The sequence below is a fragment of the Vigna unguiculata genome, chromosome 7 (genome assembly GCF_004118075.2).
Source record: "Vigna unguiculata cultivar IT97K-499-35 chromosome 7, ASM411807v1, whole genome shotgun sequence".
Classification (NCBI taxonomy): domain Eukaryota; kingdom Viridiplantae; phylum Streptophyta; class Magnoliopsida; order Fabales; family Fabaceae; genus Vigna; species Vigna unguiculata.
The window spans coordinates 3469162-3494556 of record NC_040285.1 but is presented as its reverse complement, the minus strand read 5'-3'; the positions used below and the strand labels follow the sequence as shown (position 1 = coordinate 3494556).

The following is a 25395-nucleotide window of genomic DNA, read 5'->3' as shown; positions in this document are numbered from 1 at the left end:
TAAACCCATCTGAATATAAAATTGAAAAATATATTTAATTTGAAGAGTAAATAAAATAAATAAATAATTTAAATATATTATAAATAATTATCGTAATAAAATATTGTAATTATAATTGATTTTTGTAAATTAATTTTATAAATATATATTTATTTGGTTAGAATAATTTATCTAATATTTTTCTTTTGTGTAATAAATTACAAAAATAAAATTAAATAAAATATAATTGTAGGAGGAAATATTTAAAAATAAAATTAATGTAAGATTAAAAATTAATAATATGAATGCAAAATATTTAGTTTTATTTATAAATAAAGAATTAAAAAAATATAGAATTAAAAATAAGAATATTTAGAAAAACATAGAAATTTAAAATAAAGCAAAATATAAAATTTCTAAGTAGAATTTTGTAGAAAAATTTAAAATCCAAAAGGTATAAAATTCGAAAAGTCAAATTTAAATTTAAATTAAATTAGAGAATTATTTGTTGAAGTTATTAGTTATTTAGATTAAAGTTAATAATAAGAAAAAAAATAAATTATTTAGTTCTAACATTTTTAGTTTTGGAAAGAATTAGGAATAGATGTCCAATAAAAGTTAAAGAATAAGATAAATTAAGGAGATTGATTTCAATTTAATTTGAAAAAAATATTTTTATATAGTAAAAATTTCATTTTATTTTTCTAACTTATTACAAAAAAATATATTAATACATAAATTATTTTAACCAAAAAAGTATACATTCATCAAAATTAATTTTATAAAAAAAAACATAGTTAAAACATTTTATCATGATCATTCTTCTATTACCATAATTACAATATATTTAATTTATCTTATTTATTATAATCACTCTTAAATTTTTTTATTATCAATTAATTTATAAATATTAAATTAAATATATTTTTTAAGTTTATATTCACATACAAGTTTGTAAAAAATTATAAATTTTTAATAAAATGATGAGGGGTTTTCTAGTTCAAAAAACTATTATTTTTAAATTTTTGAAAGAGAGAGAAGAGAGAAAAAAATTATTGAGACATTCATTAAATGGTCTTCCTACTGATTCATCAGTTAAAATAAAACTTTGATAAAAAGTTCACCGGTTTTTTCCATTAATGATGGTGCAAAAGTTTTAAAAATTTGAAGATAGGGTAAGTAGTGTTAAGATGACACAATAAAAAAAGGTGTAATAAGCCGATTTTAATTAAAATGAACTAAAGTCGTATTAATTTGAAGAAATTTTTTTGTTATTCAGATATCGTGCCATATCATATTATATTGATAATAAAAAAATCATATCATATTGAGACGATTTCGATTTGACTAAATAAAAAATAAATATTTTTTTAATGATATAAGTTTAAAGAAATTAATTTTTTTAATTTTTGTTCTTTATGTTGTGTAGTTGTTTTGACGATCAAAAGTAGAATAGATAAGTTTATTTGGTGTGAAAATTGAGATGAGTATTGATAATATGTTTTTGTATGAGGTAGTAATTAATAAAGTAATACTACTTCGCTCGAATAGTAAATATTTAGTTATAGAGTATTATAAATGAGATATCCGATATTTAATTATGGAGTATTATAAATAAAACATTCAAACTTCATTTATAGTTTGAATTAAAGAATGAAAGTATTGAGTGGTCAAAAATTGATAAAAGCTCCTACCACTTATTTGGGATCGTTGTGTAGGAATTACATTGTTTAGTTTTATTTAAATATTGTATATGTTATAGTATAACTTTAATTATAATATAAAAAAAATTTGTTTCTTAAAACAAAGTGGGTTGAACTAGCTACACCAACATGTATTAATTTATATATAAATCTGTTTGCACCTTAATTACCAAATCTAATATATTTTTGGATTAGATACGATAGACCAAGTCTTTAATGCTTAGGTATTTATCTAATATCTTCAATTGCCTAATCAAACATGTACGCTTGGATTTTTTTTTTATATATATATTTAGTATAAAGTACATTATTTTCTTAATTTATTCAAATTCAAAATAAACATATTCACACCTGGTCAATTTTGAACAAATGTTTATTTTTCAAATATTCTTCTAAAACAACACAAGAATAATATATACAAGATTTTTGAGTGAAAATTTTCACATTTTAAAAGTGGTTACGTTTCAAATCTTTCGTAGAACTAGTATTTTTTTAACCGAGTTTTTGTTAAATACATTTTGATATAGAATAAGTCTTTGTTATTAACTTTTTAATATGATTTTTGTTTTATCTCGGCATTTTATTTGTTTGTCTAAGAAATATAAATTATGGGAATAATATTTGGTTAATATAAAATAATAAATGGCTTTTATTATTCTGACTAAAAATATGAAAGTTTATGTTGTATAAGAAGGTCATCTTCAATTATTTTCATAAATCTTGGTTATTATCCAATATATTTACAGTGAAATCAATAAAATTTACTTATAACAAATCAACATATCATATCATATCACCAACTTTTACTACGATAACTAACCTATTTAATATAATAATTAAATAATATTAACTCAATTAAAAACTATAAAAATTTAAATACTAAACAAATAAAAAATTAATTAAAAATATCTAAATCTACGACGACGAGCTAAAACATAATTAATTCTTTAAAATTTAATAAATTTGCATCAGTTTTGATTTAATGAGCCTATTAAATATGTTTCTTTTATATGTGATATTATTTTAAAAAACGATTCTCATTATTAGAAAGAACTAGACTTCCCCCAAAAACTTAAAACACTACCCTGTTACCAAGTCAAGTCACAGTTTTTCAAGTTCATCTATGATTAAACAAATTTCTCTACAAACATTTTTAAAAGAATAAAAAACAAGAAAAACGTAAAATAAGTTTATTCCATTACGACACCAACAAAATACGAGTCTAATCATATAAAATATTAACACTATTTTTAATAAAAATTTTAAAATAATAAATTTATAAATCTTTATCACATTTTTATTTTTAATCAACATGAAATTTAAATTTACTCTTAAATTCTTCACGGGCTCAAGTTAATTTAATGTGAAATCTAAACATAAAATTTTAAAAAACAAAGGTAAAATTGAAAAATTTGTTTATGGATGAGACAATTTCCTTTGACTTGGCTGATGAGGGTTGTGTGAATGTGGTGAATATTGATTTTTCCAAGAGAAAAAAAATAAAAAAATGGCGATGAGATGTGACATGGTAGGAAGGGAATGAGTATAAAAGGGTAAATAAAAATGATGAAATTGAAGCGAAGGGTTTTGAAGATTTGGCGAAAAAATGGGAGAAGAAGTGAAGGTGATTGCTACCCCTCAAAGCTTCCCTTGTGCAAGGATTGAGTGGGCATTAAGGATAAAGGGTGTGGATTATCAGTATTTCAAAGAAGATTTGACAAATAAGAGTCCTTTGCTTCTTCAATCTAACCCTGTCCACAAGAAAGTTCCAGTCTTTATTCACAATTCCAAACCAATCGCTGAATCACTTGTCATCCTCGAATACATAGATGAGACATGGAAGAACAACCCTCTGCTACCCATTGATCCTTATCAGAGAGCACAGGCTCGCTTCTGGGCCAGGTTTATCGATGAGAAGGTACAATCAATATCATTCAACCTTTTCCTTTTTTCACTTCATTTCAGCATAGAACTTAAGAGAGTTGATTTTGAGAGTGAAGAGTGTTTGAAGGTGTTCAAGATCTGGTCAGAATTGATGGTTTCATTTTGGTCATGGTGTGTCTGAAATAGGGTGAATTTGGTCTTGGACTGTGATCTTTGCTTTTGACTTTATCGAAAACTGAATTTTTTCATTTTTAAAAGGTTAAATATGATGCAAAGTTGGAACTTGTCTTATCCTAAACTTTTGTTTATCCTAAACTTTAAAATTATTATTCAATAGACGTTTTCAGGGTTGATATTCGAAATGAAATCTGTCAAATAGTCTTAACCGTTCAAACGCATTAAAATTTCACACAATTAGTTTAAAATGATTATATTTGTTATCTTAAAAATTTAAAGATTAAATTGTATCAAAAACATATTTAACTTTTTCTAGAAAAGAAGAATGTTTTTAATTTTAAGACTTTATGAACTAAAACTAGTTTTGATCAAGACATCACATAAAGATCTGGTGTTAAAAACAAAGTTTCACAGGCTTTGTTGTATTTAGAAGTTTGATCAAATTTACCATGATAAATAAAGCATAGGATTTAGTTTGATTGTTTTGGTGAGAACGGTTACGAATAAGACAATAAAGGAAAGAATAAGAAGAGAAAAATAAATGACACAGATAATTTAATGTGGTTTGGTGTACAATGTGTATGTCTACGTCCACGACTACACGTAGGCATATACATTATACGTTTTGTGTCGTTTATTTTTCTCTCCTTATTCTTTCCTTTATTGCCTTATTTCTAACAAGAACATGATGAAAAGTGTTGCACAATTTGAATACATGAAGGTGTTGTAGCTGTGTGATGAAGGTATAGTTTTGTTGAAAACAGATATTGTATGGTGTGTGGGGAGCAACTGTGGCTGAGGGAGAAGAGAAGGGAAAGGCTGTGGAGAGTGCATTAGAGTCATTGGCATTTCTTGAGAAGGAAATTGAAGGGAAGAAGTATTTTGGAGGAGAGAAGATTGGTTATCTTGATATAGCAGCTGGGTGGTTGTCTTACTGGCTCAGTGTTCTGGAAGAGCTTGGAGAGATGCAACTTTTGAATGCAGAGAGATTCCCTTCTCTTCATCAATGGACTCAAAACTTCATTCAGACTTCACCTATCAAAGATTGCATTCCATCTAGAGAAAGTGTTGTTCAGTATTTCAGCTTTGGAATCAACTACACTCGTTCCTTGGCATCCAATAAATCTTCATAGTTCATGCATACTTTATGATTTGTTTATGTTGTTAGTATTCGAAATTGGAATTGAGTTTTTCTTTATATATGGTGTGCTTATGTTATCGTATGTAATCGTGTGTCATCGATGCGTGATAAGTTTTATTTGTAGTGTGGTTTCATGTAATAGTGCAATTGTTGGTAATTTACTATGGGTTTCTCTTTATAGAAAGAAAGAACTTTTATTTATGTTTTTTCTTGGAATTTTAGTGTTCAAATACTAAACTGTCTTACTTTTATTAGAAGTGAATAATCTAATTTTAGTGTTCAAATACTAAACTCTCTTATTGTTATTGGCATTTTAGTGTTCAAATAATCATTGAAAAAATCTAATTACAAACACATGAAAGTTAATCATAAAATTAAAGTCAAATAAAAGAAAGTAAAATAAAAGAAGCATAAAATTTAGTAAAAAAATAAAGTGAAATGACACGTTAAAGTTTGAAAAATAAAGATAATGCGTAATAAAATGTAGAAGTTAACTAATGTCAAATAAACAATGATTTTTTATCCCTCAAGTATTACTATGCTTCTACAGCTTTTAAAGTAATAGAATTACACACGTAGTCCATGAAACATTGAATATCCAACAATTTAGTCACTACGTCGATTTTTTTTTTTGAACATTTGAACAATGCAGCAAAAGAGGGTATTACATTAGGTTATAAAAAAGATGGTTTATTCAATAGATATTAAGAAAAGAAATGAAAAAGAAAAGGAAAATTTGACTAGTTTCTTGAGAGAAAGACGACGATGAACAAATATGGCTGCAGCTGCGATGATAAGTGAGGAAGTAAATAGCGAACATTTTAACCAAAATGGTTATCAATACTAGTTTGGATCCACAAGTAACATCAGAAGAACCTACTCCAAGAAGTATACAGCCCATAAATTTGAATTCTAAATCCAAAATAAATAAAACCAAAAACAAAATGATGCATCCGGGAAGATAAAACAAATACTCTCTCATCGATCTACCTACAGAGTTATCGGGCTGCTTGACCTTGTGCATGTTCCAGAAGTTGACTAACCAACTTGTAGGTGCGCCCGTTAAGGGCCTTGGTATGGTCTATCAGTTGTTCATAACTGCATACGTAGTAATTAAAGATCAATGGCCTTAGAAAATATGACACACAACATGAATGTAGATAAAAGAGTCAACATAACTGAGGCAGAAAAATATAATACATGAAGCTCTTGTCTGTCAAATTAGTGATCCATGGTAACTTACACGTTTGGATGATTAGGCTCCATGATAACTGTTCCGGTGTGAGAGTCAATTTTCGCATCAAGCTTTGAGCTACGGATGAGATTAACAATCCATCTCTCAGCCTCCTCATAATTCAAATTTAACTTCTCAGCAAGCACTCTGAAAAAATATCACAAGTGAGCAACCTTTTCTTCGAATTTTGGTTAGTACTGATCCCCAATATCATTTGGGTGTGTAACATGGAAAGTAGACCACAGGAAATTGTCTAGAGAAGCAAATACAGACAGAAAATATAACATCTTATAACAAAAAGATTTAAATTTGGGAAATACAGTCGAGATATAGAGTAAAACCTTTCAAGGTCATAAAATAAAAGGAACAAAAGATCAATGGCAGAGTTACATTGTGTTTTCACAGGTGCACAGTAATTGCATATAGGAAAAATTATAAAGCCAGAGAGATAGCTATAACTTCTTATATTAGAAAAAAGCATACCCCATGTCAATACGTTGATGTATTCTACAGTATGTCTCAAAGATAAATAGCCTAGCATTTTCAAGGAACTCATCCCTCAGTGGTACAGTTGAAAAGTTGCTTTCTTCAACCCTTTTACCAAGGAAGGGATCATTGAGAATTACCTGCATTTTTAAAATGGGTAAGCATGATATAATCAAGCCACACGAGTATAGGTATCATGGACATATATGAAAAAAGGGAAACTGAACAAGCAACATTAGTTACAGTTGATATATGTCATCTAGCAAAAAAAAAAAGCTTACTTCTTCGCATTCCCGCATCTTCTTTTGTGCCCCATCAAAGTCATAGTTGACATAAACACAAGCCAAAAACTCAGTGATGGGATCTTTATATGAATGTTGCTCTTGTTGAATAACTTTAATAAAGTCTTTGAATTGTGGCCTTCTTCTCTTGTTAACAATGAATGCTGTGGCCAGGTATCGTAAAAGGTGTGGGGCACTGGTTTGGATAGCATTTAGATACCTGAAAATTACACCATATTTAGATGAAGCAACACTGCAAATACTAAGCCTAGAAGAGAAAGCCATACACCAACCCCAAAGAAAGGAAGTAATTGATCACTTTGACAAGGATTAATAATAAAAGTAAATCTACAGTATCCTAAGAAAGGAGAGGTATGACATACTTGTCCTGATTGAACAGATCAATTATTTGTGTTCTTCCATTGTCATGATTAAAAAAGATGAACAGACTCCAATGCATCAGCCATATTCTGCTCTGCACCTGGTTCAAAGGCGATGCAAAACTCTGCAACAAAGTTCTCCAATTTATAGTAATATAATAAGCATAAGCATAACAAACAAATACATATATCCATTCCAAAAAATCAACTGACAAACGAGAACAACCTTTGAGTCAATGATTTCCTTCAAGCGATTGAGCTCTTCAAGAGCAATGTCCCAGTTCTGCATCAAAATTTCAGCTGCCAGCTTCCCCCACAATGCACTCAAGCTCCTTTCACTATTTGTGCACAAAGCTCTGTACTGATAAAGATAGTCAGCAGCACCAGAGTAGTTTCCACACTCAAACTGAAACTTGGCATATTGGTAAAGTGCCTCTATTTGTGCAGGACCAATCTGTTCCAGCAAACACATGATTTAAGCAGTCAGTCAGAACTCAAACACAACAAAATTCAAAGTTAAAAACAGGGACAAATCTTTTAAGAACCTCTAAAATACAACAGCAAACAACTAAGGAAACAAAATGCTTAAATAAGATTAGGAAACAAACAAAGCAATCACATTACCAGGATACAATCTCAATCAAAAGCTTATAAGAGAGAAATTATTAAAAAAAGTGTAGTCCAGTTACCTTAAATCATTTTTTAAAGCTTAGTATAAAGAACCTTTTGGGTCTCTAGTACTCCTATCCTACCATCCAAAGCTGCTAAAAACAACCTCATAATTCTGCTACAAAGACTCCAGTCCTAATGTACCAAACCCGACACGCAATAAAACCCTTCAAAACAAATCAACATTTTTTATCCAAAACCTAAATCATCAAAGGCATGTCAATTGTTACAAAAGTTTCGGGACACTCTTATACATAGAGCTTCGTATCCCTATTAACAAGAGACAATTCTAAAGCTTACTAGCATAATAACATCACTATAAAACTTTAGAGCAACAATTATATCCGATCCTACCACTACCAGCCAGAGCGTACCTATAACTACCAAAAACAAAGTTATCAATTCGTTCTCAACATTCCAATCCTAATCCCCCAAACCCAATTCTTTTCCAAACACAACTAAGTAAATCCACGTTTAAAACCCAAATGTCATGCAATACTCTAATAGGAATATTGAGGCATGCGATGACTGATTATTATTTAGCTTCAAACCTGATATCGGTCATTGAGCATCTGGAGGTTATACTGCTTATCAGCACGGAGCTCCTGCACGGCGGCGGCGTTCTGGAGGAAGGAGACAAGGGGGGCGGCGGCCTCCTCGAGGGACTTGAGGCGGGCGACAACCTCGGCTCGGCGCTCAACCATGTCATGAGGAACATCCTCGGTGTGGTAGAGACTCTTGTGGATGTCCATGGCGTAATCAACCATGTTGGTGTTGTTGAGGAGGTCGATCTTCGCCTTCAAGATGAGGTCATCGTCGTATAGCTGGCGCTCCTGCAGAAACTCCAAAAGAGGGAACACCAAATGCCTGTCGAGGTTCGGCGCCATCCGCGGGGTAAGGTCGTAATCAGCCATTTTTTTCCACACTTCGGATTCGATTCCAAATTCTTACTTCTTCTTCTGCTAGGGCACACACAAACACTGATTCAATAAAATACAATAAAATAATTTGTTTGTGATGTTTTCCGATTGAACAGAGTGTTGGTGACCGGAAACCAGTTTTACGCGCGACGGCGGTGGATGAGCGAAAACCTACCTCCTACTGCTGCTGCGGCGTCGTGTGGAGATAGGGCTCCGACAGAGGCAAGATGCAGAGACGCAACACTGATGACTCAAGAATAGGGTTTATAAACAAGAGGACCAGACGGTGTCGTTTAAGACTTCAGTAAAATGAGAGAAAAATATCCAACACTATTTGCCTTATGGATAAACAATGCAAGTATCACTGCAAATTGCGGGTTTATATTTATTGGGCTTTGGAACGTCAATCTTTTGGGCTTTCTTTTTATTGGGTTTTTTCTTTCTTCACCAATAGTTTTTTCCACTTTATAGCTATGTTGCATTTACTAAAATATTTTTATCTATTATTTAAATTTAAAATCTCATTTATATTGAAGTAATTGAAAACTTTTCAACACCATCTATACCTAGTAATACAAAATCGTGTTTTATGAATTAAATAATTAAAAATATTTAAAAAATATATATATTATAAACTAGATGATCAAAATCATATTTTGGGTAGGGATGGCAACAGGGCGGGGCAGGCACGGGTTTCGCTATCTCATACCCATCTCCGTAAAAAAAATTCATCCCCATCCCCATACCCAAACCTAACGAGTATTAAACTTTTGACCCATCCCCATCCCCACCGGGTAACGGGTATAATCTCGTACCCATACCCATACCCATACCAATTTTCTTACCACTTCAATATTAATTTTAATTAATTTTTATAAAATAATAAAATTTTTATGATAAAGGAAACATAATATTATCAAATATTCAATATTAGAATGATGATTGTTTCTTCCATATCAAATACTTTAAAATAAATTATAATTGTTTACATTTTATATAATAATACCAAATAAAATTTCATGAGAACTAAAACAATTATTAAATTTGCAAATATTAATGAAACATAATTGATAAAATTTAAAAACATAAAAGAAAAACAAATATTCAAATTAAAATATATTTTAAATATTTGTTTACTTCAATCTTTTAAATTCTAATAAATATTTTTTTTATACACTAATAAAAGTTATAATACATCATTTGATCAAAATGATACAAAGAACATAATTGATATTTTAAATGTTTGTTTACTTCAATCTTTTAAATTCTAATAAATATCTTTTTTATACACTAATAAAAGTTATAATACATCATTTGATCAAAATGATACAAAGAACAAATAATAATCACAATAAAAGTTTAAAATAAATTATAATTATTTACATTTTAGATTATAATACCAAATAAAGTTTCATGAGAACCAACACATTTATTAAATTTACAAACATTAAACCTAGTTGATAATATTTAAAAATATTTTTTTAAAAGTATAAGCGAAAAACAAATATTGAAATTAAAATATATTTTAAATGTTTGTTTACTTCAATCTTTTAAATTCTAATGAATATCTTTTTTATATACTAATAAAAGTTATAATACATCATTTGATCAAAATGATACAAAGAACAAATAATAATCATAATAAAAGTTTAAAATAAATTATAATTATTTACATTTTAGATTATAATACCAAATAAAATTTCATGAGAACCAACACATTTATTAAATTTGCAAACATTAATGAAACCAAATTGATGAAATTTAAAAATACTTTTAAAAAAATATAAAAGGAAACAAATATTCAAATTAAAATATATTTTAAATGTTTGTTTACTTCAATATTTTAAATTCTAATGAATCTCTTTTTTTATACACTAATAAAAGTTATAATACATTACTTAATCAAAATGATACAAAAAACAAATAATAATCATAATAATAAAATTTTAACATAGATCTTGTATCTTTTGAACTTCAATTATGTTGGATGGTGATAAAAAAATATTAATGACAATAACATTAAATTTTTATATTGTAGTAAATAAAAGTTATTTATATAATTATAATGAAAAAATTACAGTATGATTGATAATGAGTTAAAAAATAAAAAATAATTAAATAAAATATATCGAAATAGTATTATATATAATGAAAATAAACAACAAATAAAATATTAAAAAATTAACAAATGTTTACAAACAATTTGAGAGACTATTGAAAGAAATCGCACAAAAGAAAACAAATGTATAATTAAGGGTATGATAAGTTGAAAAATATCTTAGAGATCTAAGAAAACTTTTCAAATATCAACATATATACTCAGTAGTTGAGAAATAAAAAAAAATGTTTTAGTGAAATAAAAAAGTTATTCAAATGAAACAAAAACTAATAATAAGAATAATAAGTAAATGATTTTTTTTATATTACCTAGTAAACGAAATGTTTGTGCTATTAAATACTTAAATTGAGAGTATTAAACATTTTCATGTGAAAGAAAAATATACATTAAATAAAAATATTAAAAAATAATAGAAATATTCAAATGTGAGACATAAAATTTTTTAATTAACATACATATTTTTGAACATAATTACATAAAGATTATGATAAGATGAAAAATATAATTGAAATGCAAAATTAGTTTCATGACAAACCAAATAATTAGAATAAATAAAAAATAAAATATATATATATATATATATATGGTTATTTAATTAATTAGGACTATTTTAATAATTTAAACGGGACGGGTAATATGACGGGGATATGTACATCCCTATACCCATCCCCATACCCATACCCATACCCATATCCAGTCAATGCGGGGATTTCCCGTCAAAACGGGGACGGGTTTATTTGCCATCTCTAATTTTGGGTTCTGAATTATATAAAATTAAGAAAAATAATCTTTAATCTAATATCTGTACCTATATAAGATATTTTTTATGTCCATACTTATTCTTCAATTTCATCTTTTATCTAATGCTAGGATATTTTTTTGATAGTTGTTAAAAACTTAACTATTTCTTTTGTTAAAAAATTATCTATAAAATAAATAAATTTTTTATATTAAAATTATAAAATTATTATATTTAATTTTATGATAATAATAATTCTATATTTTTTTATTATCTATTATAATACAAGGAAAAGAAGATATTATAAAATTTATTTTATTGTCCATTTTATGTTAACAAGTTTTCTAAAAGTTAACTTTTTAATTATTTGATATTTTTAATTTTTATTTATTTATTTATATTTGTTTTGCTACCACGTGTATAGAAATTATTTTATTTTTATCTATTTTTTTTTTAATTTTATTTATCCATACTTATTTTTCTGTTAGATTGTTAAACGTGCATAGAATTTATTTTACTTTTTTATCAATTTATTTTATTTTTAAATTAATTTGTTTATACCATTTTTTTATTCTTATGTTAAAGAATTATTTATATTAAAGTATTAATTATTTTCTATATTTTTCTTTTCATTTTTAATTTTATTATTTTATGATTTCTACTTACTTGATCATTTGATCAAATTAAATTTAGAAAGATATATTTATTTTATTTTTTAAAATAATATTATTTAAAAAATAATATATATATATATATATATATATATATATATATTTATTAACAATACAAATTATTTATATTGTCATACAAAAATTGTTCTCTCATAATTTTGTTTTCATATATGAGTATATTTATACACATATTATAAGAGTATATTAATACACATTAGACAACTCTATTTTCTGATTAGACGTATCTTGCAATACACATTAGACGAGTTTGTCACACATTAAGATGAGCGTACTAATTCATATTAGATAAGTGTGTTCATATATTTATTAGATAAGTCTAGCCTTAGATATTAAAATGAATTTGTCGATCCACTGATTATATAAGTTTAGCAATATACATTAAATCAAATCAAAGATAAGAGACTTGAATATCAATTATAAGCCTTTTAGATTTCTTTTTACCGAGAATAATTCAACATTTCATAGAAACATATTTGAGATGGATATAATTTTATTCACTTTAAATTAGTACAAAAGTTGTCACAAAACCAAATTATAGATTTAGGAGTAACAAGAACAATATTAATGATATTAAGAGATATTAGACTTAAAAAATTCAATCATTATGTAATAGGAATATTAGAAAGTAATCTTCATGTCTTTCTTAATTGCTATCCAAACTTTTCTATGAATATTGTTAGAAATGAAAAAAAACTAGTAATGTAATAAAATTATACGTGCAAATCCCAAATAAAATCATAGATAAACTATCATGTCCAATAGTTTATAGAATTTATTACAATGTTACAAAGACTTTCAAAAGATGAAACAATTAGTACATTCCATAAGGATTTAATCATGAGGAAGGAATAAAGTAAATTTCCTGGATAGAAAAACAAAATTTATAACACTCAAATTAGATAAATAGTTTAAAGAATGAGTAGATTATCATCTTTAAAAATAAAAGTACTATAATATATAAAGAAACTCTCTTGAATATTTGCTGATAATAAATTTAAATTTAAGGGGTTTAGATAATATTACTGTAATAGTAACAAAACCAATGTATAAAGAATAAAGAATATAAGAATTTGGAGCCCCTCATTATTCCGAATCACATCTCGAATATTAAATACTTTTAAGTAGAGAAAAAAACCTTTAAAATAAATAAAGAATGAATGCTATCTATATAATAAATAAAAGATGTATTGGTATGGTATCTTCGTACAACATTCTCTATAATCCTTATAATAAAATTTTACAGTTATCTAAACCAGAAAAATATAAATTTATATTTTTTTATTGGTTTTCAAATCATACCAAAATTAATAATTTAGACTATCCATTTAGTTATTCAAATTTAGTTTTAGATGATATATCAAAACAGTTAACTGGATAAAGGCGAGGAAATCCTTATTCATTATTTTATTTTATATGTATTTATGATATGCATTTAATGTTTGAGTAAATATTTTGATTGAATATATTTTACAATCCGTTATGATATATGTAAGATCTGAGTATATATTTTGATTTGAAATATTATCACAATCAATAATTAATTTAAAGATTTGTTTCTATAGCGATGATAAATTTTATTTTGTTATATAATTTTTTCTTTCCGTCTATGACAATGTATAACAATATAACAATATATAAAATCGATAGTACTGCGTATGTATCAATATATATGTGAATATGTAAGGAGAACGTTTTAAATAAGAAAAAAAAAATGGAGACAGTTGTTATTTCTTAATCGTTTATTTTTTTTTAAATATTTTTTAAACCCTGTTTAAATAAATTACGAATACACATGCGTTGTCGTGTCTGTATATCCACTTTTTTAATTTTTATAAGATCAATAATATTTATTTTTAAAACATATATAATAAATTTTAAAATAGTTATTAAATAAAATAACTGTTTAAAAAAAGTTTTTAGAATAACGGTCAAAATAAAAAAATTAAAAAAAATAGTTAAAAAAATTATAAAATAATTAATTTTTAAAATAATAATTAAAGGTAAAATTGAAAAATGGAAAGTGGACACAAAAAAGAAATTTTCTTTATATATTGTTATAGATATATTATATTTTTAAAAATACAATAACTAATATACTTTAGTGAATGTACTTTATATTATAACTTTAAATGTAAAGTATTCATTAAATACAATGTATTCATATACTTTTATTAAATATATTACATATTTAAATTGCATCATTATAAATACTTAAATTTTAGACATCTTTACTTTTATATATACTTGTTTATATATACATATAAAGGGAAATATTTATGTTATCCATAATTAGTTTTCAAATTTACTCTTTTAAATATTTTTTTAAAATTAAAATTATTTTATTAATTTTACTCCTTAAATGACTACTTCTTTAAATTTAATTGTTTTTATCAGTTTAATATTTTTTAAATTTAAATATTTTATAATTATAAAATGGCCTACAAAAAAACATAAAAATTATTTACAATAAAATCATAAAAACTATTTATATTTGATTTTCTAATTATAATAATATACAATAATAATAAAATTAATTTTACAATTTCTTATTATCACAAAAAAGAAGAAGTAAACACATGTATTATATAAAAATAATGTGTTGCAACATCCCATCTTAGCAGGTTTATACTATTAGTTGAAACATTTTTAAACATTTAAATGTGTTATGCCAACAATAATTCTACACTCCAAAATTATTAGATCTAATACATAGTCAAAAGAAAAAAGTTCAAAAATTATATATATATATATATATATATATATATTGTATGTATACTATTAATAAAGATTATATGTTTTGGTTTTACTCTTTCAATAAATGTTCTCTTAAAGTTATATAAATACAAATTATCTTCTATGTTTTTTCTATTGTCAATCTAATGTATTTTTAAAATTTATTAATTGATTTTGATTTTGATATACATAAAATACAAGTATTAGTGAATTTTGAACTATCAGCATAAGATGACAACAACGACAACAAGAAATCATTCACTTTTCACTTTCAATAATCGAAGCATATGTGTTATATAAATGTAGTTTGAACATTAATAATAATAATAATAATAATAATAATAAATCAAATAGCTTTAATAAAATATTATAACTTAGTAATATATGAAAATAAATTAAATTAAAAAATAGATGTGACTACTCTTTGAATGAACAAGATAATAACAGTATAAATTTAGATCAAAACAACAATAGAGAAAAAGAAGTAGTGAGGAGGAGGATGTTAACAATTCCCCGTGTCAGTTGTTTCAGCCCTAAGAAGTTTCACAAGCTAAAGATAATAAAAACTTATTTAACATAACAATATTCCAATAAAGATTAAATGAATTAGCCATATTATCAATTGAAAAAAATGTTAAATGAAATTAATTATGACAATATAATAAATAATTTTGCATAAAAAAAGTTTAAAAAATAAAATTTAAATAAAAAGCCTCATTTTTTAAGTTTGCGTCAGACCTCCCAAACCCTTGAGTCGCCCCGGTACATATTATATTAATTTAATTCAATTCAATGGAACAAAAGATAAGAAGAAAAATTAAGGAGTTAGTGATTAAAGAGTGTGATTCAGTATGAAAATATTAAATTATTTAATATTAACATTATTCAATTGTTTTATTACAAATAGGTATCTTGATCCTCCCTTATTGATTTTGGAGAATGAAAACAAAGTCACACATTTGTATCTAAAGAAGATGTTGAGTTGGTGCAATAATGTCACTATTATAGTGATTTAGTTGACTCTATTTCCACAAGGTCCAGGTGCATGGAGGTGAAAGTCCAGAAGGTGGAACGGGTCCTTTGGGAAGAACATGAAATCATTTGCTTTTAATGTTGTTAACAACATTTGAAGGTGGACAAGGTGGAGTGCTGCAACCATGTGAAGGTGCAGAAGGTGGAACAGGTCCTTTGGGAAGAACATGAAATCCTTTGCTTTTAATGTTGTTAACAACATTTGAAGGTTGACAAGGTGGAGTGCTGCAACCATGTGAAGGTGCAGAAGGTGGAACAGGTCCTTTCGGAAGAACATGAAATCTTTTGTTTTTAATGTTGCTAATAAAACGTTGTTGTGCAGAATCTATGACCACATTATTAGCCTCATTCGATTCAAATGTAGCATTTGCTATCACTATATTTGAAACAACAATGAGTAGAAGAAATGGAATTAAGGTAGTGGCCATTTTGGATTTCTAGATGAGAAAATCAGAAGTCCAATTCTAACTTTTATAGTATCTTAAGAGGTATACTCATTTAATATAGAATATTCTTTTTATTAATGTAAAGAAACGTTCAAATCTATTTATTTAATATATTATTTATTGATCGTTATTAGTTAATGTTTTTTTTATTAGATGTATTTATTGCTTCTTATTTATCTATTTATTATTATTATTATTATTATTATTATTATTATTATTATTATATTCATTATATCTAATACATAGGTTAAAAATATACACTTAAAGTAGAAGGACATTATGAAGACATTCAAATTTTAACATCAGTATTGTAGTTTTGTGTTCAATATGTATAAGATTAGCTGACTTCTTTATTAAGGTGACTTGGGTGTAATGTATTATTATGAATTCTTCATTTAATATAATCTTTATCCATTCTTATTGAATAAAATCTGAAATATTAAACAAAATCCAAAAATAAAATAATAATAAAATATAAAAAATAAATAAAATCAAATATAATAATATCAATGATCACAATATTGTGTGTTTAAAATATGTTGATTGACACTAATTTTAATGCATATTAAAAATACAAATATCAAATATTAAAAATATAAATACCAACGAATTTTGAAGATTATGTATTAGAAAAAAAATCATTCACTTTCAATAGTGAAAACATATGCATGACTAGTATGTATATTCACTTTTTTATGATAAAAATAATCAATATATTGTTATAATTATAAAATTAAAATAAATAATTTTTAAATTTGTTTATTATAAGTATTTATTTTAGTTTGAATTCGGTAATAAAGAAAAAATAATAAAAATAAAAAATGATTGATAAGATAATTATTTTAATTTAAAGTCATTATTTAAAAGATTAAAAAAATAAATTACATACAAGAATCTCATAATAAAAAAAACTACCTACACATTAAACGAATATAAAATTATTCGCTTCCGTAGTTATATTTTTATAAAAATTCATTTAATTATATTTTTTAGTTTAATAAAAGTTATAATAATAACTCTTCTACTATACTAAACACAGATATACAAAACACATATGTTTTGAATATTAATAATAATATAAATTCAAAGTTTTAACTTGTTTTATTTAATAATTAATCGATAACGTAAAGAAAATATAAAAATCACATTTCTTAAGCTAAATTAATAAATTTATTAATAATATATATTTATCAATCGATTCTTTTTTTTTATAAGATTAATAATATTTATTTTTAAAATATATATAATAAATTTTAAAATAGTTGTTAAATAAAATAAATGTTTAAAAAAAGTTTTTAAAATAACGATTAAAATAAAAAAATTAAAGAAAACGATTAAAGAAAAAATAATTATAAAATAATTAATTTTTAAAATAATAATTAAGGGTAAAATTAGAAAATGAAAAGTGTACATAAAAAGCGAAATTCTCTTTATTTATTGTTATAGATAATATAATTTACAATATTTTTAAAATATATAATAGATATTATTAAATCTTGAAAACAAACAAAATTTAAACTTTTGATGGTTGTAATGAAATTAAAACTTATTTAGATGTGTAACATTTAAAATCTTATTTGATTACAAAATCAAATCAAATTATTACTAGAAGCAATATGAAGATGGATGATAAAAGATAAACTGAGATATGAAGATATGATTATTCTAATAAATAAACAAGAAAATCAAGAAAGAAGATATTGAAGAGCGAAAACATTTGTGATATATAAATGGGTAGAGAAGTGTAAAAACGGTATAGAAACAAGTGTGAAAAAGAAAGGATCGAGTTGTTGAGAAAAGAAAGTGGAGAAGATGAATGGTAATGGTTGAAAGAGTGAAGAAGGGATGAAATGTGAAAGAAGAAGAAAAGAGGATGCAGTTAGGGTTGATAGAAAAAGTGATGAGAATGGTTCAAAGAAGAAAAGAAAAAGCAGCGTGGGAATATGCAGAGATGGACCCAGAAATTCAACATTTGATAGAAACAATATAGGAGGTTGATAACTGTCCCCCAATGCTAACAGGACAAATAACTCTTCTGATAAAACCTCTAAGACCAAAGTTGCAGAGAGTTTACAAAATTCAAGATCTCATGCCATGCACTCACCAAGGATCCTCGTATTCTCTATAGTTCATCAGATCAAAACTGCAAGGATCTTATTCTCCAACTTTTGTTTCATATGTTTCTTGTATGAATTTGATGTTCTTATTATGAACAGTTTTTGCTTAAGTTTTGAGAGAGTAAAAATTCAAGTTATCCTTTAATTAGTATGGGTTAACATTCGTGTACAATAATCTCTTTCATTCTTATAAACATTTCTCATGTATTTAGGTCTGTAATATTCTTTTATTGCAGAAAGAAGTTCTATGTTTTATCTCTTAAGCCTAATTTTATTTAGACCTTGTTATTGCTTGAAACGTGAAACCCTCACATACGAATATATTATTTAATTATTTGAGTTTATTTGGATTTAAATATATGAATATTTTGAAAATCTCTACAAGAACTGTTATTCCAACTTCTCTAATTTTAAGTGATAAAAGTATAGTCGGTTTTTATTTGAAAATCTCTACAAGAACTGTTATCATATCTTAACTATAGATAATTTTTTTTACAATTTTGTTGGATAATGTATTAAATCATTTTTAGAGTTCGATCATTCTTACTATCTTTTAATTTTTATTTATTTATTGTTTTTATCATGCAAAACATTGTTTAAATGATTTTTTACATAAATATGATTTTTTTTTTGTAATTTTATTATCATAATTATGTAAATATATTTTATTTGTTATAATATAATATTTGATTAACATTGTCATGAGATTTAAATGATGAAAGATGGATGTCTAAATTTAAATTATTATTAGTTTTATTTTTATTTTCGATTTCGTTAGAGTAATATATTATAATTTTTATAAAGGCATAAAAAAGATATGTCATTATAATTTAAAGAATACAAATAAAATGTTAATGAGACAAAGTTGTTAAAGGTAAAAGTTACTATTACTATCTTTATAATTTTTGTTTGTTTGTATAGTTTTTTGTTTCGTTCATATAATTTTAATTATTTCTTAACTCATCAACTACTTTAATATATGAAATTTTTTGTCTTTAAGGTATTTTTATTTTATTATATTTTTAATTATAAATATTTTTTCTTTGTACAATTTTGTTGGATGGTGTATAAAATCTTAGGACACACATTTAATCATTCTTACTTCTTTTAAATATTGTCATTTGTTATTTTTATTATACAAAATATTGTTTAAATGATTTTATACATAATTATTTATATTTTCTAATTTATCATAATTTAATTTTATTACCATAATTATATAAAAATATTTTATTTACTATAATATAATGTTTTAATATCATTTTGATTGACATTTATATTATGAAAAATATATGTCTAAATTTAAATTATTATTAATTTAATATTTTTTATTATTTTGTTAGAGAGTATATTATAATATAATCTTTATAAAGATATACAAAAAAATATGTCATTATAATTTAGAAAATACAAATAAAATGTTAACGAGACAAAGTTGTTAAGGTAAAAGTTACTATTCTTATAATTATTAAAATAAGTATGAATAATTTTCATAATTTTATTATAAAAAATTTAGTTTTAAGAAAATAGTTAAATCTCAAATAAAAAAATCAATTTTTGAAAACAATCACTTAAAATATAAGATTGACAAATTAATTATTTTAATTTAAGGAAATAATTATTTAAATGGTAAAAATAAAAAGTAAATATGCATATCAAAATGTATTTAGAAAGAAAATTGAAATGCAAAATTACATTTTAATTTAAGCGTAAAAAGAAGGTTGTGTCTTAGCTTACAAGTTAGATGATTCTAGATCCCCGTTTTCTCCTATTTCATCTCTCTCAGCCTGTGTTCGTTTAAACAAATAGTACTGTAGGAGTAGATTTGGAAGAACGGATTTAGAATTGAAATTCTGTTCGCTTTAAAAGATATGCAAAGATCTGTGCAGATTGATTTAGAAAAAGTTATCACAATTTCATCTCACCATACCAGCAAAGATTTGTGCGGATATATTATTTTTGACATTTTTCTCCTCACGCTTTAAAATTCTGTTATACATTATAAATAATTTTATAATAATTATTATATTAATTATTAAATATATATTATTTGTTTTTATAGTTTATTATATATATATATATAATAGTTTATAATAATAAATAATATAATAATATAAATTTAATACTTATTTTTAATAATATATATAATAATTATTAATAATTATAATATGTATAATTATAACTATATATAATAAGTAATAATATATTTAATTATTATTAATAATATATATATATATATATATAATAATTAATATATTTTTAATTTATTTAATCATAATTTTATTAAATTTTTATTTTGAGGGTACTTTGGTAAATTTTAAATTTTTTATCTATTATAATTTTTTTAATCTATCACATCAATCAAATTATTCACTAACTTTCATAAAATTCATCTCTAAATTCACTCACTTTACTTTCTAAATCCTCTTAAAAAACACACATATTCATCCACTCAAATCTATATAAATCAATCCTCACACTCTCCCCCAAATTCATCTTCTAAAGTGAACAGAGCCTCAGTCTCTTATAAGTTATCGTCTTTCCTTCTTTCTCTGCAACTAACAACACCAACACTCTCTCTCTCTCTCTCTCTCTGCCAACAAGGTTCTCTCCCTCACCATTACTACTTCTCATCGTTTTCATTCATTCGCTCTCTTTTTTTTTTGTTCAATTTTTATTTTTAGAACTATTGAAGACTGTATTGCGTTGCTAAGGTCTTACAGTATAATCAATGTAATTTCCCCTGTCTTTGTATTGAAAAAGATTACTTGAAACCTATGCCTATAAAGAATTAGGTTAACCATTGTATTGTGTTGTAGCACAGTGTTTTGGGATCTAAGTTCGTATTAGTTTACTGCCTTTAATAATGCTGACTGACTTTTGCTTGGAATAATTTCAGTCTTGAAATATGTTTGAATGAAATTATTTTTAAAATCAACTGTGTCAAGAATAATGGTTTAATTCTGTATCGAACAAAATTTGAAAAATAAGTCAATTTCTTAAATCTAAGCTTTGTTCACTCCACTTTTCTTGTGTAAAAATTGATTTTCTTACATTCAGATGAAATCAATTATCTTAAAAGTATTTTTCTATAAATTTATGTGAAGAATTCCAGTATTTGATTTTTGGAATAATTTCAATTTTACAGTTGTCGAACATATCCTATGGATTCCACAAAAGGAGATATCGGGAAACGTTCATTAGCTGCAAGTGTTACTTCATGTCGAAAGAAGAAGAACGAAGAAGCTATTTTTTTGAGAACGTGAAAGATAATATACTTTTTTTGAGAACGTGAAAGATCATATTGACGAATTTATTCATGCTTCTATGGATGAGCATAAAACTTGCTTCAAGGAAAAACTTGAGAAGGTTTTTGTGTTGTGTTGTGTTGAAATTGTAAGCTTTGTTATATGGGGAATTGTATGAAGCTCTTTCTTAACCTACATTGTGTTTGATTTCAGATGTTTGGTATGTCCAAGGCTGTTGCAGATATGAAGAAATAAATGGTATGTTTCAGAAGCTCTCTCCAAGGAAACGGATATAAATAAGTGATATTTTAAGCATATAGGAATTTCCCATATCATTCTACCTACTTTAAAACTATGGCTGTACTAACCCTTAGCATATTACTATAACTATCAATTTTCTCTATTTACTTTTTAATATCCTTTATATTAGATACCATATTTCTCAGTCTTTTAATAAAATCCTTTACATTTCTAATTAACTAGGAAAGGCATCAAAATAAAAATTAATATCACGTTATTTAAATACATTAAATATATGAATACGTGATCAAACGTTTAACATGCTGATTTTTCTGCGGAGTTTTTAGATAGGAAACTTTATACGATATTTGTGGAAACTATTTATAATATCATATTTCTTTTGGAAATAATTTTTTTTAATAAGTCATATTATAATATGAACTATTTTCGGTAATACATGATAATATAAATCATTTCGTAATCCTTTCCCCTTCCTTTTTTTTAATTAAAAGAAAAATCTTACTGCTACTGCTAATACTCTTATCTCGTGAAACTAGTTCTTGAGTGAGAAATTTTCATATATTTTCCTTCAAATAAAGCCAAATAATTAAATAATATAGGTGAAACTAGTTCTTGAGTGAGATTTTCAAAATTTTCATATATTTTCCTTCAAATAAAGCCAAATAATAAATAATATTGGCGTATTTTCAACCAATTTTATCGTCATGTTTCAACCATTAAAACCGTTTAAATAAAATATGCAAATAAAAACATGTAAATAAAATTACGCTTTAAGAGATATGATCAGTGTATTTTCAGTAATAAATTTTTTTACATTACATAAATATAAATATGTCTGGTATATATCTGAAAAACATTACTGCATATAAATTTTAACTTTATAAGGACACCTTAAACTTTCACACTCACACGAGTTACTTTTAGTCTACACCTATATACTTTCTATCAAATAGTGGAGGCAATCCTAATTTTAGTTTGTGTTCTGTGTACCTCACATTTTCTATCAAATATTATTTTTTGGGATCATCTTTGTAGCATCTATTTATTAAATATTTTCTCACATTGCCTTTCTTTTCTTATCTCAACTATTATCACCACATGCTTTTCACATTCCTCTTTTTCTTGAAAAACAAAAGTTTCTTTTTTTAATGTAAATTGATTCAATTTAACATTAAAATTATAAAAATAGTGTAAATGTTAACATGACTTTATTAAGAGGAAGTGGTTTGATTATATGTGATTTTACTTGAGTTGAATTAAAGTCCTTTGTATATGACATAACTTTGGTGTGGGGGGAGAAAGTTGGTATAATGTGATATGACTTTGATTAGTATAATGATTTTTACATTATGAGTAAAGTTGTATCGAAATGGTATAACTTTAGTTGTATATTATTTTTTAAGAAGTCATGTGATGTTGATATGACTTCACCGTATAACAGAAGTCGTTTTGGTTTGGAGAGACTTATGTATTAATGGGTATGTATTAAAGTTATTTGACTTATGTCTTAATCAGTTTTTATAAACTTGTGATTAGATGGCACATGTTTGGAGTTAATATTCTTAACCAAATTTGTTCTGGTATGGTATAATTTTTGTGTTGTAGAAATTTAATTCAATTTTTTCTAATTTAATTTAATTGAATAGATAATACATATTTTTTCTAATTATTTAACTAAATTTTTGTAACTAATTTAATGAAAACATTATGAATATTAAATAGAAGTAACAAATAATTATTTTTTAATTTAATAAATACTAAAAATCATGTGCTCATTCGCCTTGCAATCCTCGATGTTGTCTCCCAGAATGCTAACCCGATCGGCTAAGGTTCGTCAAGATTTTTTCATCTGATATTTATAAATAAAGAATTCGATGTTAAATTAGGGGTTTTATATGATTTTTTTATTCTTATTAATGTCGGTCGAAATTTTTCTTAATTAACATTAATAAAAAGAAGAAGTAATTATAGTTAATGTTGGGCAAAAGTTAATTAATAGTAGAAAAAATATTAACTATAGACAAAAACTAACGTTTATATTGATGATGAAAAGTGATTACAAACGTCAACAAAAATGAATAATGTTTCCAACCATGACCGAGATAATTGTAACTAATATCAAGTAAAAATAATAGTGATATATACTGAATCTCTTTTTGACAACTTAAATCATAAAAAAAAACTCATATTACCATCAATAAAAAAAATAATGGTCTTCAACTGAAAAGTACTCCTCCTGACAAGTTCTCAATCCTGGGTAAACCGATTAAATCTCAATCAAAATCAACTTACGAGGAAATTATGAAGAACACCATATAAATTTGAAAATAAAAATACAAATTTTAAATTCTTACATTTTTAAATATTTTAAAATTATCTAATTTTAAACAATTCAACTGCTCTAATAAAATTTAAGAATTTTAATTTCTTTTAAAATTAATTCCCAAATAATATATTTTTATCGTAAGAGAATTTCAAATTTTCTAAAAACAAAAATAAATTACTCTTCCTTTAAAATTTCTTATACAAATCCACTGTAAAGATTATGTAAGTCCTGGGTTCTCAAGCTTAGTATAATAATTTGTATATATTTTTGTGAATATAGGTCTCTTTCCCGCCAACCCCTAACAAATGAAATAGTTGAAGTCATTTAAGTAGGCCTCATCAATTCATCCGTGTTAGGTTGAAATAATAAAGTTCAACAACTCCATAATAATGGAGAAACTCGTACCGACCTGTTTAAAAAAAAATTACTTTTTTCTTTTTTCTGGTTTTGTTTAAACATGTTAAATTAATTTTGCAGATTTTTTAAATTTCAATTTTTTCCTTAAATTTTTTAAACAGAACAATTTTTCATCAAAATTAAAATAGTTAATGACGATGATTTTCTTTATTAATATAATTAACATAATTATAGCGTTAATTTTGATTAAAAAATTATTTATTTAATTCAAAATATTTAAAAAGAAAAACTAAATTGCATTAATTTTTTAAAAATTAAAACTTAAATAAACTAAATAATCAATTTAACACTTTTATACAAAAATAAAACAAAAAATTAATTAAAACAATTAATAAAGATAGTTTTTATATTGGATTAGGATGGAAGTATCGATAAGTCGCAAATTTTAAAGTAATATTTTGAAAGTAATCA

At 24.7% G+C, this 25395-nt stretch overlaps 2 protein-coding genes across 2 annotated transcripts; one reads left to right on the top strand and one right to left on the bottom strand.

Annotated features, from left to right (window-relative positions):
• Positions 1-3241: 3241 nt before the first annotated feature.
• On the top strand, positions 3242-5100 carry LOC114190124 (probable glutathione S-transferase). Its single transcript, XM_028078895.1, has 2 exons — positions 3242-3600; positions 4508-5100. The coding sequence occupies exons 1-2, from the start codon at positions 3289-3291 to the stop codon at positions 4874-4876; spliced, it is 681 nt and encodes a 226-aa protein (XP_027934696.1). The 5' UTR covers positions 3242-3288; the 3' UTR covers positions 4877-5100.
• Positions 5101-5670: 570 nt separating this feature from the next.
• On the bottom strand, positions 5671-9149 carry LOC114192374 (eukaryotic translation initiation factor 3 subunit E). The gene is made up of 8 exons (XM_028082078.1): positions 9030-9149; positions 8486-8893; positions 7492-7719; positions 7269-7390; positions 6886-7105; positions 6602-6744; positions 6128-6265; positions 5671-5982 (listed from the first exon to the last, which is right to left on the bottom strand). Exons 2-8 carry the CDS (start codon positions 8846-8848, stop codon positions 5883-5885), a joined length of 1314 nt encoding a protein of 437 aa, XP_027937879.1. The 5' UTR covers positions 8849-8893; positions 9030-9149; the 3' UTR covers positions 5671-5882.
• Between the last annotated feature and the right edge of the window lie 16246 nt (positions 9150-25395).